Raw genomic sequence first — 19,065 nt, 5'->3', positions numbered from 1 at the left:
GTCCTGGAGTAACAAACTATATTCACCTCAATATCGCTGTTCTGGTTTGTTCAGACAAGGGTTAAGTTCATGCAAACAGATGTAGGACACTCTATGCCAGAACAGGGGAATGCATCTTACACAACTTGATGTACTACTTCCAAATGTGACCCTATTTGAAAGGCAGCTTATCTTACACCACAGATTAACACATCTCATCAGATATGCGCCCAACTGGTTTGGTGCCTCATATTTTGGCACTTTACCTGATCTGATTAAGTCATTCGCTAGCTTTCACTGGTGCGCTGTGAAACTCCTTCAAGGGTGAGGGGATTGGCAATCAAAAATTATCACTGGCACTTATATACATAAGCATATCTGAGAATCAACATAGGCTCTTTTGTAGCAACTGTGTTAGAGGACAAGCTAAACAAACAACTAATAGTGAACAACCAAACCCATGAATTTATCCTAATTTCCTGCTCACCCACTGTTTGGCAAGACACCATTGTTACCTTTGGTGTACTCCATATTGCAAATTATTTGCCAAAATATTTGAGTGGATACTTCCAGATTTATAAAATGGTGGTCAGACTTTTTCCCTCCCCCTCTCCGCCTTCAAAATGTGATACTTGAATTTCGTACGTCTGCTTTGGATGCAGAAAGACTACATCACATCACACATTTCTGTGCCTTGACTGGAGGAGGCTGATTTCCAAAATGAAGCTGTACATGCAAAACGCCACAGCTGCAAATATCAAAATCAAGTAGAGGGTGGAGAAGAAAGAAAAGCAGCTACTGTTGACTTAAAAGTTCTTATTGCTGCAAACATTCTTGCTGGTACTCGTTTCCTAGAATATTTATGCAAACAAAAGGAGATCTAGTACAACCAGAGCAAGTGTAATTTAACATCTGAATTAATGTTTATCATGTTTCAACTTTTCAGTATTCCCTCGCTTCTACTCAGATGTGAAATTCTTCTGGTGTATAAATACTAATGTGTTTCAGCAGCTTTCAAATAATTCAAATTACTTATTGTGCCGGTGGCTTCCACATTGCTACAACAGTGCCTCTAAGGTAGAAACTGGGGGAAACTGGGAAAAAGATATAGCAGCCCTTGGGGAATGAACACTTGCCATCTGAAAACTAGCCCAGGCCATTGGCTACCTTCTGATTTCAACCAAAATACTTCCCTAGACCACTGCTGTTCCCAAGACCTGCAAGGAGCCCGTGATAAGTTGTCTCATGCCATGTAGTTTAAAACAACATGATGGTTGTCTTCATCAGAAATGAGACTGAGTAACAGATACGGAAAAAAACGCCAGATTTTGTAACTACACCACACTCCTGAATGTGAGAAGAGCCCAAGTGAGGAATCTGGTTTCCTTAACCAACTGACTAAAGCACCCTATATTTTTCCTTTCTGGTCTAAACTCAAAGGTTTGTTAGCATAGCTCAGCGCTGACAACTTAAATAATCTTAAAGACAGCATGCGATTCCAGTACACGAGGCGTGCTTTCCAAGCAATCATGAAGCAACAGCAGCACTGCCAAGAGTATCCCCCCAAAAACAACAATTTTCTTTAAAAATGGCAAAATTCACCCACACTAGAAAATGAACCAATTCTTGGGGACTGGACAGGAGGAAAAAGCAACAAATTTGAGGAAGCTTAAAAAAATGCTGAAGGTTCTTTTTTGAAGTATCTATCTTCCATCAAACTTTGGGAGGGCTGAAGGGTTAAGAAGTTAATTCAAACCCAAGTTACCTAAATCCTGTTTGTTCTCCTTGCTTGGAGCTCTCAATTAAATTCTGACAAAGCCTCGGAATAATTATCTTCTCCTATAACAACATTTCTCATTTTCTCCTGTTGAAGATGACTGCCACAGCACCTCCACCAGCAGAAGGGAGCTGAGGAACCTCATCATACACTACCTGCACCAGAGCAGGAGATGCAATGGCTCCCATCTTCCCAGCCAAGGGGATGGTGGTGCATGGGTGACCAAAGGCAAGCTCAAAATGTCTGGCTTTTCCCAGGAATTTGGGACAGCTGGCACTAAGAAGTCTTGCAGATGTGGAAGAAAGATTTTTACAGTTTTGCCCACAATAAAATCAAGTGAAAGAGGAGACTTGTGTATTGGGGACAAAGGGGGGACAACCCTCCCCCCCATTCTGAGTCCAATATATGGAAATATGACTCCTGTTACACAGACGAGCTCCAGGAGCCCTCTGGCATTTTGCAGAGCAAGTATCAGTTGGTGCAGGATGGAGACTCATTTAAGTAATATTTTCAGGGGTGAGGTGGTGTTGTTTCGTTTTAATGCTTCCAAACCCTCTCAAGAGAAAAGCAAAGAAAATCTTCGCTGGTTTTAGCCAATTATTTCCCCTTTTTATGTTTTCAGCAGCCTACTTTTGTACCCATCTGCCCTCTCGCTATACTCCCTTCCAAAATCAGACAAGCATCCTGCATGGGAGTAGGGGCAGGGAGCCAAATTAACCCCACGCTCCTCCCAAGGCAAAAATCTCATAACCATGGAGGGATGAGAGAAGACATGAAATCCACTTGCTTTATCCTTAGAAATTTGCTAGTCTGTAAAATATTCATACATATACAAACCTTATAGAATTAAGTGGTGTAATAATATTTTTCTATCACAATAACAACCTTGGAGCAATGGAGACTATTTTTCTCAGCTAGATTGGGATATAAAGTGCCTTCTTAAAATACCTGCTTCCAATAAATTCTTTTATACAAATAACAGCTTTGCTAAACAGATTGCATATTGCTTATTATAAGTTTTATTCTTTAACAGCATGGCATTGAGCGATCAATAAAGATTCAAAATCCAGATACATAATAGAAAATAACCTTTCATTTTTACTGTAAAGTCAACATCTTTCAGCCACGTCTTTTACTTTCTGCTCAGCTTCCCATTTCAGTAAGATTTAACCTCTTAAGGAAATTGTTTTAAAAGCAGTTAAAAATAATGATTAAATTATGGGATTTACATGAAAGAAATCCTTGGCCCATTCATTTTTTTAAATCATGGCAATTTGTTTTTTAAAAGGTGTTTGAAGTCCTTGAATCTACCTCTTGGCACCATTAAAAAAAAAGTAGCTTATAATCCCCTAATGTGCTTAAATAAAGCCTTCAATAGTTTAAATTGTTATTAAACATCTTTTGGGATTATAATTTTATGGCTTTTTTTGCCTGATTAGATGATGAACGTGAAGATCATCAAATACTCATCATATAACAAACCAATTACATTGTATAATCCCCAAAATGAGGTTTGAATCCCAACATTTCAAATTAAGCTGGATTTAAAGGATGCAGAGAATTCACAATGAGAGAACAAAACACTTGGCAAAACACCCCTGAAACTCCCTTCTTTGAGTTTTGAACAAAAAGGCACCACTGCTGGGACAGAAGCATAGTATGGGTTGAAGCAGAAACTAACCCTGTTGCCACAATTAAATTTACACTGATCTGGTTGTAAGTAAGATTATTGTTGTGACCTCTTCCCTTCCTCCAAGCTTTTCCCTTATTTTACAATCCCTGCTGAGGGCTACACATTACAGTGAGGAGATCTGCTTGAAAAATGGTGGTGAGATATGATCCCTGAATGCTAAGTGATCCAAGAAATAATAAAAAAGAAAATAATAATAATAAAAAAAGGAGTCTGTAAAATGTTGCTGGGCTGAAGCGCACCCTGAAGTTATCCTTAGGGCAACTTCCGGAACCCAGCTCCAGCACAGCACTGGTTTGCCCCAGTCCCTTCTCAAGACCCTGCTATGGCATTCAATGTTCATCTGATGCCACCCCACAATGTCCCCTCATTTCTGACTCAACTTTCACAGTTTGGGGATGTTATCACTTTCTCACTAGATAATAGCTTTCTTCTCTCTCTCTTTCTTTTTAAACCAAATTGTAACAGGCCATTCTTTCCATCTCAAATTTACAGCAAAATCCTTAAAAAAAAAAATAAAGATTTCACAAACCTCAGTATTTACAGGCTGGTGTAATTTTCTCCCATCAAAAATTCCAACAAGCTCCACTGCTACATTTTGCCTAATATTGGTCAACCTGGGCAGCTCTTTCAACCCAGACATTTAATTAAAATTGAGTCAGAATAGCGAACAGTTAGAAATAGAACCCTGCAAAGCCTTAAGTGTAAGTCTGGTTGCCACTTTGTTATTGTTTTATTTTTTTTTCTTTTTTTTTGCTGTTGTTGTTATTATTCCAAAGGGAAGAAGAAAAAAGGACAATCTGGATTAATTCATCCCCTGAAGTGTTTCAGAGTGTACTTCCCCCGTTCACAGAGGACAGCTCCTGCCTACCCTTTGGGCGCATGTCAACTCAGTTCTGCACATCAGTCAAAATAACAGGGGGGCTGCAGCCTGACACTGAGTGGGAACTATTGCCCAAACACTTCAGCAACCAGGGAGGCTATGGCCTTACATTTGACTTCATTCCTTCAGTAAGGAAAAAAAGAACTTCCTCCTACGTGGGAAACGAGAACTAAGGGACAAGCCTTAGGAAATTAAAGCAGTACACAGAGGAAAACTTAATACTCTTGGAGATGGAATAACTTCATGAAAGGAATTTAATCAGCCTATAGGCTTTTGAAAGATTGTATTCGTCCAACACTTATTTTAAGTCTTTCCAACCATTAATCATTAGTATGACATACACAGCAATTACTGTCTATTTTGCTTAATTCCATGCCACTGATGTGTATTAATATTACGATTGTGAGGAAAAAATTATTTGCCTTTGAAAAGGAGGGCTCTCAACTAACACCCCAATTAGGAAGCACCAGCGGTCAAGGGGATGCTGAATTTTGTGCTTAACTGCTGTTCATTTCTTCCCTGCCATTTTCCAGATGGGAAAGTGAAGGCAGGTTAAGCACTGGGGGCAAAAGGGAGGTGTTGCCTGCCCTGACAAGTTCGATGCCTGAACAGAACCACCTCCCTCTCTCTCTTCACCTCCTGCTGCAGGGAAGACCAAATTCACTAATAATAAACAAATAAACAAATGATGTGGTATCTCTCCACTGTGACCACTCCTCAGCGAGGAGCTTGGCTGGGGATGCTGTCATGCCACCATGTAGCACTTTAAGAGCAGTCATGAGGCCCAGGCACCCTCATAAATCAACTGGAGTTTCAATTCCTTCAGCCTCTCACCCCCTTACTCCTCAGCTCTGACTGCAGCTACGACTTGGGCCTGTGGGGTTATTTTGCATAGTACAGCACCCCAAGCAGCTTGCCAACATGTTATATTGCTCTAGCACTAACTATAGTGTTGACTCTTCCCATGTTATCAACGTGCTTGCCTGGAGGATATCTTCCTCCACACAGAAGACTCACTGCATCACTCTGGATGCAAGAGTTCCCTGGTGCCTTCTGACTCCAGCAAGAGCACTGCCAGCTGAAACACATGCTTGGAAGAGCCTACGATGTCATCCAGACATGTTTTAATCTGGGGAAACTGTCCACAACCCCACCTAGAGTAAATTGGAAAGGTCTGTCTCAAGGTCCTAGCTAGAGAAGGCTGGACTGGGTAAAACAATTCTTCTTTACTGAATTGATCAGACAAGTCTGGAGCTACCATGAAGGTGCCAGAAGAAGAGAAGGCTGCCCTGAAATAAACCTGCATGCTTCATCTGTCTGGGCTGGGTATACACAGGTGGTGGTGGATTTTTAAAGCAAGTCAGCTCAATGCAGCAGTTTCATTGACTAGGTCCTGGTTGAGTATTTGAGCCTTCCAGAAGAGACCACCTTACAGGCAGATGTCCAGATGTTGCCTCCAAAGGGCAGCTACCAGCACTGCAACAAACTCTGCAGGCACTATCCTCTTCTCTTTTGCATACCATTACTGCACAGCAGAAGAATGAAAAGCCACTTGTACTCTACACCTAATCTAGACAAAACAGTGATAGGGTCCTGAGACTGTGCATGAAGCCAGCTGCAAGGTCAGGTCAAGCCTATGTAATTAAACACTCAACAAAGGGTGGTTCCTGCCATGAGGTCTTTCAGGAGTTGCCCCTGTTTCTTCTTCCGTGTTCCCACAAATGGGTTTGGAGGGTGTTAGCTGGCCCAGACTAAGAGAGTGCTGGAGACTGCTCAAGCAGTTTAATAGGGTAGACCATCACATTCCTGTGGCTGGGCCAGGGTGATGTTTAAATCACTAGCACAAACAAAGCAAAAGGCCACTTTCAGGAAATAATACTAATATATACTACTTGATTCATAATTCCTCAGCTGGGAATTATGAGGACTGACACACAGTTGCTCTGTGCTCCCTGGTGTGCCTTGACCTGAGGCTCCAGGGCATCTCCTCAAATCAGAACCCAGACCAGCTGCATCAGACTGATCTGAGCATTGCTGCAAGGACAGCATCCCTGGAGTCTTTTGGAGGCCAATGTCCTTAAACTCACATCTACCTGCAAAAAGACACCAGGTGTCAGTTCACCTTGGGTGAGGACCTAGAACTGGGAAGCCACCAAAACCAGAAGGGACCTCAGCCTTTGGAACTGATGTACTGAACGCACCAGGGACAGGGCTAAGGACCTGGCAAAGCTGGAGCACAGCTGATGTAGTCTGCCAGAGAAAGGGATTAGCTTGGAGATATCTGAGGCCCTCTCTGGCCTTGGAGGAGTAGTGCTCCAGCATGAAGGTTCATTCATAGCTACCGAGGACCACGCGGGGCAGGATTCCCTGCCTGATCCCCGTGCTGACAAGAGTCATGGCACATATCTGGTTTCTTGGCTCAGCAGGGGATGGAGGGGAGATGTGCATGAGCACTTCCTCCAGTTTACGAGTACACCCTTGGCAAGGCTCCCATTGGGGCTGGGCAAGCTGGCCAGCTTCTGGTTTCATCCTGACCCTAACTACAGGCAGGGGAGGGAGTCAACCACTGGGATTAGAGGCGAGAGCCGCTCTTCACTAACACCTGCAGATCCTCAGCGCCCCTCACCTGGCCATTATTCTCCCAGCACAGAAAAGCTCAGACATAAAACCTGGGGCCAAAGGCCCACACCCCCGCAGCAGATGAAAACACAGTGACAGATCACCACAGTGTGATGACAAAGGAGAATGGCATTAGAAACACTTTTCTAAATGCTAATGTTAGAAGGTGTGGTACACAATATAAAGCCTTGCAAGAAGCTCCAGCACCCGGCTTAACCCCACACACCTGCCCAGAGCTTTGATTTCCAAGCCCAGGAATAAAAAAACCCCACAGGTAGCTGTGGTAACAGCTGTGCATCCCCCCCACCCCTTTATAGCATTAAATACAGGGGTAACTTACACTCTGGGAATGAGAGTGTCTCAAAGAAAAAAATTATTCTTTGCTATTAAACCAGATACATTCAGACCTTTCATCATGAAGCTTCTGACGATCTCTGACAAACATCTGAATAAGGTCTTTGTTTGCTTTTTGCTTTGTTTTTGATCTCCCCAATTGTTTTCTGCAGTTCTCCAGAGCACAGAACCAGGAGCCGAACACTGCTCTCTGCTCCGAAGCAGCGATTCCCACGTCAGCTAAGGGGAGCTGCAGCTGTGCGAGCAGTGGGGCAGGACAGGTCGCCAAGGTTATTAGTATAAGCTTAGTCACATTTTGTGGCGACGTCCTGTTAACAACTGTGACTCCAACCAGAAAAAAAAATCTAAAATCAACACACACACACAAAAAAAACCCAAAACCATAAAAACATACGCTCCACGCTCTTCCCCTGGCACCTAGCAAATGAGGCAACAACAACAACTCTGCTCAAAAAAGTTCCCTGAGCTGCCTATCAGCAACATCATATGTATTTTTTTTTGCTTTCTACAACTACTACAACTATGACATTTTCCATGTTTTATTTTGCATATGTGATCTAGAGTTCACTTACTGTTAGATGCTGGAACAGCCATGCCCTCATGATATTTGTGGCTACTTTGGGAAAGATGCCACGCTTTTTATGTCGCTTTTTGTCCTTATCTGGATCATCATCATCACCTGTGCTGGGGGAAGCTACACTGTTGTCCAAGCCGTCACCTGTAAATATAGTGAATCAAATTTTGACTTATGCTACCTTTATATACTTCAGCCGAAGCCTGGCTTTGGGTATAAACTGCATAAATATTTAAATGAGGTATAAATTCTTTAACACCGTAATTCACCAGGGATTAAGGGGTTGGGGGGGAAGAAACATGGGGAGAGGGAGGGTCTCAGAACTGTGTTAGCCCCATTCTGGTTTATCCTGAAGGACAGTGTGGCCATTTCTGCCACTATAACACAAAAAGTGCTTAAAAAGAAATAACAAAAGAAAAATCACAAGCTATCAGCTTGCAAAGGTGGAAACAGTGGCTTTTCTTCACACTGGTCACTTCCTAAAAATTCATTCCAATCAGCTACTTTAGCTGAGATGGCAATTAGGAAAGCATTGATGGTGTCCCATCCCCATGACGTGTGTGAAGCTGGGTGCCCTGTCCCACTCTAGGATGTGAAAAGTGGGGTGAATGCAGCTCTTTCAACATCATATTCTCTCCCCAAATTCAGAAATAACCAGAGGGTTGTGGCATCACTTAATGTTAAGTCTTTTATAGATGTTTGACTTCCCCTGACTTTTTGATGGGAGGTGGGTAGCTAACTGGCCTCCCCTCTTCCCAGCCAAAAGAAATTCATAGTGGGATAAGTAGGTACCAATTTGACATACACTGTAGGAATTAACACCCTGCTTTGTGCTGGTGTGCCATATTCGTAACAGGAATCTGCTCCCGTTAAACAACAACTGATCCAGAATGAATTTCCTTAATGCAGAGAAAATCTCAGATAGTTCTCAACACATTAGCAACGTATCTATGGGAGGATGAAACTGCGTAGCAGCCAACTTGGGTCTGTGCTGATGGGCTAGCAGTCAAAGGAAAACAAAAGTTGCAGTGCCCAGTGAGTTGGCATGCAATTTTTGTTTCAAACCCTGAAAGCAGTTTAGAAACAAGACCACAGGGTGAATCAGTCTTTACATTCTCTGCATGTGCATTAAACGGTATACCCTGGCTTCCAAGGACACTGTATTTGTACAACATCGAGTTGTGATTAGGCAAGTGTTTTTCACACCTCCGGGCAAGAATGATCAAGAAAGTCATGAGAACTGGGCTAAATCAAAACTATCTCTGTTAGGAATAAAATTAAAAAAAAAAAAAAGAAAAAAAAAAGAAAAAAGGATGTGATTGTCAAAACTATGATTTGTTAAAAAGCTTTTCCGCACCAAAAAGAAAAAAGGAAAGTTATTATTAGTATTATATTTTTAGTACCTTACTGACCATGGCAAATTTATAATTGTCCTTATGACTTGGCCTGTGTCTTTAATGAAATGGTAACCATGGGTAGTTATAGAAACAAACAAGATTTTTATGAAGAAATCAGATATCCGACAAATTCTTTGAAAGCCCAGTATGTAAAATAGGGCTTTTATAGAGAGCAGCAATTCACCATATAAAATAATAATTCATAAAAGAAACATGAGCAAAGAAAACAACTCAACAGCATTTAAAATTCCACGGGCTAATCCACTTTCTGTCTGCAAGAGGCAAACAAGGAAAAGAAAAGTATTACGCATTCATTGATTAAAAATGAAAAGCTTCTAACCTAATGACACTGCCTTTCACCACCTCCCTGCATTCGTCCACCCACCCCCTTTCCCCCCCCCCCCCTTTTTTAAAATACACTCTCTCCTTATTTCAAACCCCCTTCAGATTAATTTAGCAGGCATCGCCTCGTGCCTGACGGGAGGAGGACTCATTGATAATTTATGGAAATATCTACTATAATCCAAGGGAGATGACTTTTTTTCCAGCTTTGTGCATCAATAGATAATCAAGGCCTTCAAGCAGCCTTAGCTTCCCATTACCTCGGGCAAGAGAATTCCTGAAAGCATGCCTCCGGGGCACCTGAATTATATCCTCCATTAGGGGAGGAAAAGCTTTCTGCATTCCACCTATAACACTCCCCAGAACCTTTCCTGTTTATTTCTGCTGTATGAAAGCAGAAGCATTAGGAACAGGATTTTTTAAGTGAAGACTTATGTAGATACAATGGAGAAACCTTTCAAGCGCGAGCCAGATCACCTCCTTCAATCCCTGGCAGTGACCTATCCCAAATAAAAGGTTTCTGTTACATCATTAGCTCAAGCCAAAAACAGCCTTGGCTTAATGCACAGTTTGTTCTTCCTACTGTTTTTAGGCAAATACTGCTACTTTACTCCCATCTGGGAGGGAAATTACACTGCTGGGCTGTAATCTAAGACAAGATTTTCATTGGAAGCAAATGCTTTCAATCCAGTGTAAATACTGGTGCATGTTCAGAAAAGCCTAAAACAATAAACCCTGGCCCCGTCCGACACAAGTTAGAGAAAGTGAAAGGCAGGGAGAGGATAAGAAAGCACCCGGCTATCCTAAGAGCAAATGCTTCAGTAGACTTTTATAAATTGTTTAACCTCTTCCACTTGTTTAAATGGAAAATTGATCCCGTAAAGACTGAAACCACAGAGAGAAGTCTAAATGGTCAATTGTGGATTTTAGTATTTCCATCTACTTTGCAACTCAATACACTCACCTCTGTGAGGTCTCCAGAGATTCCCTCCCCCCCTCCCTTCTTTCCCCCCCTCTTTTCCTCTTTTTAAAGATCTCTAAACAAACTTGAAGCACCACTGACCAGCCACACGGTAGCAGCTACGAAGTGCATTTGTAAAATGTCAGCAGCAACTCTGTTCCTGAAGTTGACTTCTCCTGCCGCCAAATGAAGGCGAACTGAAAAGGTGGAAATAATCATAGAAATGATGCTAGTCCATAAACAAGCTTACAGCCTCATTAGTATAGAGGGAGGCTCCACTGGGTGATTTATGCTTGTTTTGCTGATGCCATGAGGAAATGCCATAGGGCAACTTTAGCCAGCTGCTAATGGTTTCTGACAGCTTCTTAGCAACTAGTGCAAGCAACGCTGTGGCGTTTGCTAGTGACAGAAACCGAAAATGTCATATTATCTGCCCATGTGTCACAAAGTCCGTGTGGCAATTAACTAGCAGGCCAGTGACTGAGGGGCCACAGGCTCTTCAAAATGGCCTGTGGCTATTCAGAGGGCAGAGCAGGCGCAGCGCTCGCATTTACGCCACACATATGCACGGATGTGTGCACGATATGCATCACGCTCCCTCCGCCTCGGTAGCCGATGACTTTGGTCAACACAGATCCTTTGTCCATGGAGAAACTCCAGCTCGCTTTCTCTTTAGGCACAGTGTGACATTATTAGAGGAATTGCAAGTAATCCATCTTGATATGATGGTTGGAAATGGCACTTTAATTGGCAATACCTGATACTCTGGTTTGGAGTGCTGGATCCGAAGGTGCTAGCTGTTTTTCTGCTCGCTCGCAAATTAGTCTAAAAGGATTTAAGATCACTGAAGCAGACTCGTTGCCTGTCAAATTGCTGGGAGCACAGCGACTCTGCACAGCAACTAGAAGCTATTTAAAAGAAAAAACCCAGAGCCTGTAAGGAGCAGGAGGAGAGCCCGGGCTCCGCACGCCTGCTCCCCAGCGAGCAAAACCAGGCGCTATATGTCAAACTGTCAAACCTTTCAGCGTGGCCGTTTGCCCTTTCAAATAATATTTAAGAATTGTTTTTACACAATTTTTTATAGGCCATGGTCTAGTGAAAGAGGCCAACCAACAAAGAAAGGAATTTGTACTACAATTCGTCCGTGGACGATTTCTTGCTAGACCTGGGCCAGTCCCCATGGAGTGAGGCAGGTGACCTGTGGCAGCTCCCCGGCTGTCAAGGAGCTCCGATTTCAAACGCCCTCGACTCTGGCGTCCCAGAGTTGCCTATTTAAGCACACCCAGGCATTTAGGCTGTGCTATCTTGTTCCTTTCAAGAAAGGATAAAGCGGCATTTATCGTATTCAGCCCTGCTGAATGGGTCAGGCCGGCCGTGCCAGCGGGGGCTCCTCTTGCGGCATCCCCCTCTATGCCACCATCACTTCCTACAAGTCCTCTTCTCCTCCCACTACCCCAAAAATCAGAGGAAGCAGCAGCAAAGGGCAACTGAGTTTACAGCAGCTCCTTGTGTAGGTAATGCTGTTTTTGTCCTGGATGATCTGTTATAAACTTATGATGTCAAAATAGGTGCTTCTGGAGAGCCACTTGGCACACGTACTCTCCTTCAGTGGCCATAGCTGTTGCAGGAGATAGGTAGTGATTCAAGGTCTCCTCCCTTGTTTCCATGCTGAACCGAAATTAAATGTCATCACCCTGCAGTGTTGGAAAGGCAGGCAGCGTGGCATAGCTGGGCAAATTTCAGCCACTCCAGTTCCCAAATCCATCCTCAGATCTCAGTCACAGAAGCTGCCCAGATACTACATAAACAGTCCCAGTCCCAAATCAGGGACATTTCAGAAAGGTTAGAAATTCAGATGCCCTAAAATCCCCAGCCCATTGCTTGACTACAAAATCCATGCCTTTGCACGTAGCTCTTTAAACTAACACCCTCAAATGATTTTAAGTGACTAGAAAACTCAATAGCACAGTGCTAAATATAGCCTTACTACAAGGATCATCACCAAATGTAACAGGATTTTTCTCACTGCACGTAGCCCTGTGCTAGGATTAAATCTGTATTTGGAGTAGAAATATGTTTTATATCACAGAGAAACATATTATCCTGCTTCCCACACTTCTGTCATGAGATTTGAGAAACGTTTGGAGTCCACTACTCCATTTGCTGGGAGGGGGTAAGAGGAAGGCACCAGTTTTGCTGAGGTCCACCAAACCATACGATGAACACTACCTTCCAGCTTTTACAGTCTGCTTCTAGATAAGCATCTAAATCCACTGCTTTAAGGAGTTCACAGAAGGAAATGTGAAAGATGTGTAACCAGAAGCCCTTGGAAAGACCCAGAGCAACTTTTAAGTGTGCTGACTAAATCAGTGGCCTCTAAAAGCTCCCTGTGTTGAACTTAATTGTACGTTTCCAAATCTCTCCTGTTAAAAGCAGCTTCCATGTCCTAGAACTCCAGGGTTTGCACTTACTTTTGCATTTCATAAGCTAATATAAGTTAACTATGCACTGTGTTTGGACAAAACCTGACTTCTGTACTAGACTTTCAATGGTTTTGGTGCTATGAACTGAAAATCCTGATATGATGCCCCAAAGTTTGTGGGCTTTTCATTATTGTGTTTTCAGTTCTTTAATTCTATCCTATTTTTTTTTTAAATAGCATTTACATGCAAGTTCCTCAAATTCCTGCTGTGCTAGCATGAGAAATCCTACATTATCTAAGCCAAATATTTAACTATTCAATGTCCATCCACAGCTGTGTTGGTCCCTTTTCTCTTTTAAACTCTCCAATAACCCACATCTCTTTAGTAACCTGTGCAGGTAACTGGAAAGCAGGGTTTATTAGTAACTTTAAGCAACACAATGTACTAGAGAGATCTGAAATTGCAAAATTACTTTCCTTAACCTTTTTTCAGTGCTCTGTGCTAATTTAGAGTAACTATTGTGATTTTTGCACTTTTCCCTATGCTATCCCTTGCAGAAACTCATCTCCAGTTTGCTGGATACCCACACATCCACTCTGCTGACTTTTTGCAAAACAAGATATATGAGTGAAATTTAATTTTTATGCAAGTTACAAAATTAAGAATTCCCCAAAATCAGCTGCAAGGACGCAACAAGTCTTTCCATAAAACAAGAGCAAAAGACAAAGAATTTCCCACAACCTACTGTTCACAGGACTTAAAACAAGTACTGCCATTTCAGACCACCAACGCTGAAAGGAACTGGCAGTCAAAGAAGAATATGGAGGTTTTGGGTTGTTTTGTTTTGTTTTTCAATTTGTTTCTGACACAACTAGCTCCAACTTGGCAAAGGAATGTGGTGAGCAAAAGTCACACCCAAATGACTCTGATGTGAGTCAGGGTGGTTAATATTCATGTCCACAAGGATAGGAGGATAAGTTCACTACTCAGAATTGATCATTTCTCCTTACAGCCATGTGGAGAAGGAGGCAAGCTGAGCAGCACAGGGGGCTGAGTGCTTAAGTGTGCCAGGAGAGAGATGAGAGGCACTAGCATAATCTGGGGATGCATGCCCAGCTGGCAATCCAAGTTGTACCTGTTTGTTGAGGAGAACTAAAGCTTTGACATGAAAAGGCCAGTGAGTTCAGAAGATTTCCCCAAAACACATTGTTTAAAAAATTTACACATGTGCATGCATATATTGCATATGTAACATTAACCTACTCTGTCTACTCTCAATCTGCCAATGCCTGAGCAAGGCACATGAGCTGAGGATGCGGCTACCAGCAAAAAGGCACTTCAGAAAGCTTAAAATAACTGTGCGATTTCTTCATTAGGAAAAACATTTTCTACTACTGGTGATCCACAATTAGTTAGTTGTGATGGAAGCACCTATGAGTTCCTGAGGTCAATGGCAATCATCTCAGCACATGAATGGCCTACAGAACAGCCCCCAAAACGATTTACAGCAATGATGGAGTTCTGCTTGTGAATTTGAAACATGATGTTGACAACAGACTGATTTTTTTTTCCCTTATTCCTTAAGGAAGAAGCCTTCTCAAATATACTTAATAAAAATATAATGAGGAACAACAAGGTTGAAAATGAGCTTTGGCAAGGAACAAATACCATGCATTTGGGTTTGCATGCGTCTCTTTAGGATATGTGGTGCATGTTTCATGCAATGATTCAGACCACGACATGAACAGTAGGAGGTTGTCAGTCACAGATAGTATCCATATTTACAAGATACTAAAGGAAACAGTTTCAAAAATAGTCTACACAAATATTTATAGATGGAATAAACTGGACAAGTATAAATGACACTCTGGCATTTGACAAATTTTCAAAGTTCTTTTCTTGAATCATTGTACTTTGTTCTTTAGAGACAGAAGCACCTTTTTCTAGTAACTCAACCCTCCTCTCTGACTTGAATTCCCTTCAGGCAAGCAATGAGCAAATTAGCTGTCTATGCAAAGAGTAAAACCAGCATTGATGAATGGGGGGGGGGAGGACCCCCAGATTTTACTCATTTTCATTTGTTTAGTAGCTTTTTACAGCTGAAACGAAGGAAACCTCTTCTGCACAATGAAATGCAAACCTCTTCTTAATGGGGTTCAGAAAACTCCACTGTTATAGTTGTTGTGCAGTATTTCTGGAGCCATGCACCTATGTGCCGAATGAAATACTGAAAAGAAAGCAATTCATTGTATGGGAAGCAAACAACTTTCTGCTGCCAGCAACAGAAGTTTACTTTTGCGCAGTTGGAAGCAAATACCCTACAGAAAAGTATCTGGTTAAACAGAAAAACATCCTGCTTTAACCAAGAATGGTAAAAAGCTTAAAAAGGTTTGGTTTTAGTTTGGGGTTATTTTTTTTGGTTTTCTAACCTAAAAGGCAGCATGACGACCCTACCACTTACTGGGAAAAGCTGGGTTTCAGTCATTCTCTCATTTTGTTCAAATATAGGCCTTTTTTGAAACCTGTTCTTTCCAACCTCAGCAGGACAGCTGGCCCTCCCAGTTAAAGGTCCCACCAATTGCATTCTCCATGAAAAGTCAACTGTATACAGCTAAGACACAGTTAAATCCACCACTGGATTTGGTTGGACTTACTCCCTTGCAAAGCAGGAGCACAAGAAGCAGCAAGAGGAGCACAAGACAGCTCTGCCATGGGGGAAATAAGCCCAACTAATACCTCAAATGGCCATGAGGTCAACTTCTGTAAATCTCTACAGCTCCTTAACAACTGGCTCTATCTTTGTGTTTATCGAGCTCCTAAGACACTTGACTCTTGGACTGAGCACAAGCAGCTGTAAGAGGCTCAAAGCAAAGATCAGAAGCATATTACGCATAAACTAATATCTGTAGGAACAGTTTATTACAGTGGAGCATTTAAGTAGGCCTTTTTCCCTAAACTGGCCTAGGTGCTACCTGCATGCCTGCCCCAGAGGAGATGCCAATATAGATTTCATGTTTTACAACAGAAAACATGCGTCAGAAACTTGATATTGTCTAAACCATTCAAAATTAAGTTCTTTTATTGACAAAAGTTTTTTAAAAATTAATTGTCAGGCAAGGGAGACCAAAATGCTTGGTGTTGTTGTACAAAACTAAAACATTTTATTTTGGACCAATTCAAGACCAACCAATGCTGGCTCAAGCTTCAGTGTGCCCTGCAAGAACTATAGTTCAAATGTTGCTTGCCCCAATTTCTCTTTTGCAGGGCTGGATCTCATATGTCACAAAAGTCACATAACCACAATGAACAGGAGAGAATTAGTCTAGCTGCAGCTCAAGCATGTCAGGATTCATGACCTACCAAGCCCACATGAGACATTTCCAATTGGAAGTTCCCATGTGTCAAGTGAAAAAGTTCTTGCTGACATGCAGTATATTTTATCTACTCCTGTCAAAGTAGCATCAAAGCCAATAGATTATTATTTTTCTTGTCCCTAGTCCAGCAGCAACATCTGACAATGAAAACCAAAGCACAATTGAAGGAAAACTAACATTAAACTTGACTTTGCATGCCATACTGGCACCAGGTATTCTGTTTCCCCACATACAGTGGTCACTTTGCAACTGCAAGAGGCAGAATTAAAAGGGATGAGAATAAAATGCCCCCATCTCATCTACCTTTCCTCTTTTGACAACAGCATCTCAGATGCCACTGTTGATGCCTCAAAAAACACCTAGGACACCAGGCTGAGCACTGACAGTGAGCTCCCTACCCAGGGACATGCAGGCACTGACAGCGCTTTCAGACACTTCAGACCTACTAAGTTAGCATGTCCCCTTTGGCTCCAGCTTAATGCATTCATCATGTCACTGGCATGTTGTTGGTTTCCTACAACTTTCTATCACAGCTTCTGGTGTTTTGCTGTTTGTTTTACAGTGCAGTTATAGGTTGGGGTGTGGGGTTTTCTCCAAATTAAAACAAACAAACAACAAACCCAAAAGCAAATCCTCCAGGAGCAAAGAGATATCAGAGTCCAAAACATGTAACGAAGGTGAAAGCAAAGTCAGATTGGTGCTAGACACTTAAAAACTTCCCCTGAATATTACCTACAAGTGCGTGCACCCCTTATTTTTATCTCTCATCTTCATTCATTACTTATTCCTAGACATTAGCTACCTAGGATTACCTTGAATAGGCAGACTGGTGGTAGGAGAGGGAAAAGCCGCCTACTGCGCTCCAGACTTTGAGTATTACTTATATTCCTACTTCTAGTGGCATCAAAGCCCCAATTGCAAGAAAGTATGGGAAGGAAGTAACTCAGCCACTTCCACTTCAGCTCTCTTTGACTCCATTCCTTTGCAACAACCAAAATCCCATAGAAATCTCAAAGCAAAGCTGGGGCCTAGCAAAGAGCAATCCAGTGTCTTAAAAACAATACATATGCTTATATAAACAAAACGCAAACACCCTTCAAAAAGCAAGCCAAAAAGATTTCAGGTGTTTCTTTTTCAATTTATAGAACTTGTCATTATCTCTAATAGCAACAGTAGTAGAAATGGATAGAAAGCAAAATCTGCCTACTTTTAGTAATTTAATGTACTTTAAATGGCATGAATGAGTAACCAAGGAAGTTAAAGAAAACCTCAGGTTCTGGCAGGCGAAAAACCACAGGCATCAGCTTCCTCATGACAGGTATAGACCACATGGAAGAATAATCTTGCTTTCTTGCTGAAGCAATCTCATCCTTGTTGAAAGGGCTGAGGACCTTGTCTCACCCCTTCTACCAGTGATGGATGAGTGATGGATGAGAACTCCCATTTGTCCAGCTCACCACCTGATCTGTCTGCTCCTGGGACAAACTGGCAGTGCCTACAGAATCACCAGCTTCACCTTCAGAATGGTGAATAACCTGTACCTTCCCTCTTGAGGTTACCATGGAATACATTTCTACTGTGCATCCCATCTTTCTTGCCCCAAATTTCAAGGCACGCTTCTTAACTGATATGCAAGGACACACCACACACACAGAGCCAGCGCTGCTCCTGGTTAAACACCAGTGATGTCCCCATGCCTTTCCTGTGCATGCAGTTATTAGGAAGGCTTTTATAGGCACTGGTTGCCACACAAAGGAAAAGATGGACTTTTCTGAGCATCCTGTAAATGCTGGGAAAAGAGAAGAATGGAAAGGAAATGGAAGGAGCAACCTGGAAAGCAGAAGGGAAAAACAGACCTTGGCTCAAAGGAGAGAGTTGACCACACTCTTAGCTCTGCCTTCATCTATAGAAGATGTTTGCTTTTATAATCTTGGAAAAAATGTGCTGTGTGAGCTAAGTCAGCCCCTAGGCAGATTTAACTTGGGTGACCTGAACTTACTCTGCAGATCACCATAGGTCTCTCTGACCTTGGCAGTGTCACAAGGTTGGTATTTTCTCATGGACGAACTGCTCTGGAATAATTTTGCCAATGTATTAGGCATAAATAGGCTTTTATTTAGGATTGGGCAAATACATTCTCCCTTGCTGCCTCTCACCTCCCCAGACAAAATCTATTTATTAGGCTAAGGAAAATCCCACCCTTCATTAAGGTCTGGATGATGAATCATCTCCAGGGCCAAACATAAGCTTGGCTGCTTCATGCTAATGGCAATGTATTTTCAGACATTTTGGAATTAACTGGTCAGGTTTGTCACTTCTGATTGGAGTGGCCAGCCTGCACATTTGCAGATGAATATACAAATATCTTCAGACACAAGGGAGGGAGAATATATAGGTCAATAGGGGGAATGTCAGGCTTCAATTGTCAAAACAGAAAACATGATCCTCGCTGTATATCTACATGTAAGTGAAGAGTAGCTCCACTAAAACCAGCCAAGCTGTACCGAGATAAGGGAGAAAAGGGAAAAAAAAAGTATTAAATCACATCTTGGCCTTGCAGAAAATTGACCAATTTGGAACGAACAGGTAAACAGTGTGTTCTTGGACAAGAGTCAGCACAGTCTGGATGATGCAGACCTTTCCGTTCAAGAGTCGCACTGTTTTTTGCATCTGGTCAATTGAGGTCACACTG

The 19,065-nt window shown here is 42.2% G+C and overlaps 1 protein-coding gene across 5 annotated transcripts in view; it reads right to left on the bottom strand.

Annotated features, from left to right (window-relative positions):
• Positions 1-19,065, bottom strand: part of MEIS1 (Meis homeobox 1) — a 107,211-nt gene that overhangs the window by 43,868 nt on the left and 44,278 nt on the right. For all 5 annotated transcript variants that reach the window (XM_057423475.1, XM_057423478.1, XM_057423476.1 and 2 more), the window contains one exon: positions 7,875-8,020. In XM_057423475.1, coding sequence (XP_057279458.1) covers positions 7,875-8,020 — 146 coding nt within the window. The remainder of the gene's footprint in view (positions 1-7,874; positions 8,021-19,065) is intronic.

The sequence above is a fragment of the Pezoporus wallicus genome, unplaced genomic scaffold, assembly GCF_028554395.1.
Source record: "Pezoporus wallicus isolate ANWC-B61680 ecotype Strahan unplaced genomic scaffold, APGP_CSIRO_Pwel_v1 contig_4191, whole genome shotgun sequence".
NCBI lineage: Eukaryota > Metazoa > Chordata > Aves > Psittaciformes > Psittacidae > Pezoporus > Pezoporus wallicus.
Note: the sequence above shows the minus strand (reverse complement) of the source record. Positions and strands in the feature narration are given on the sequence as shown.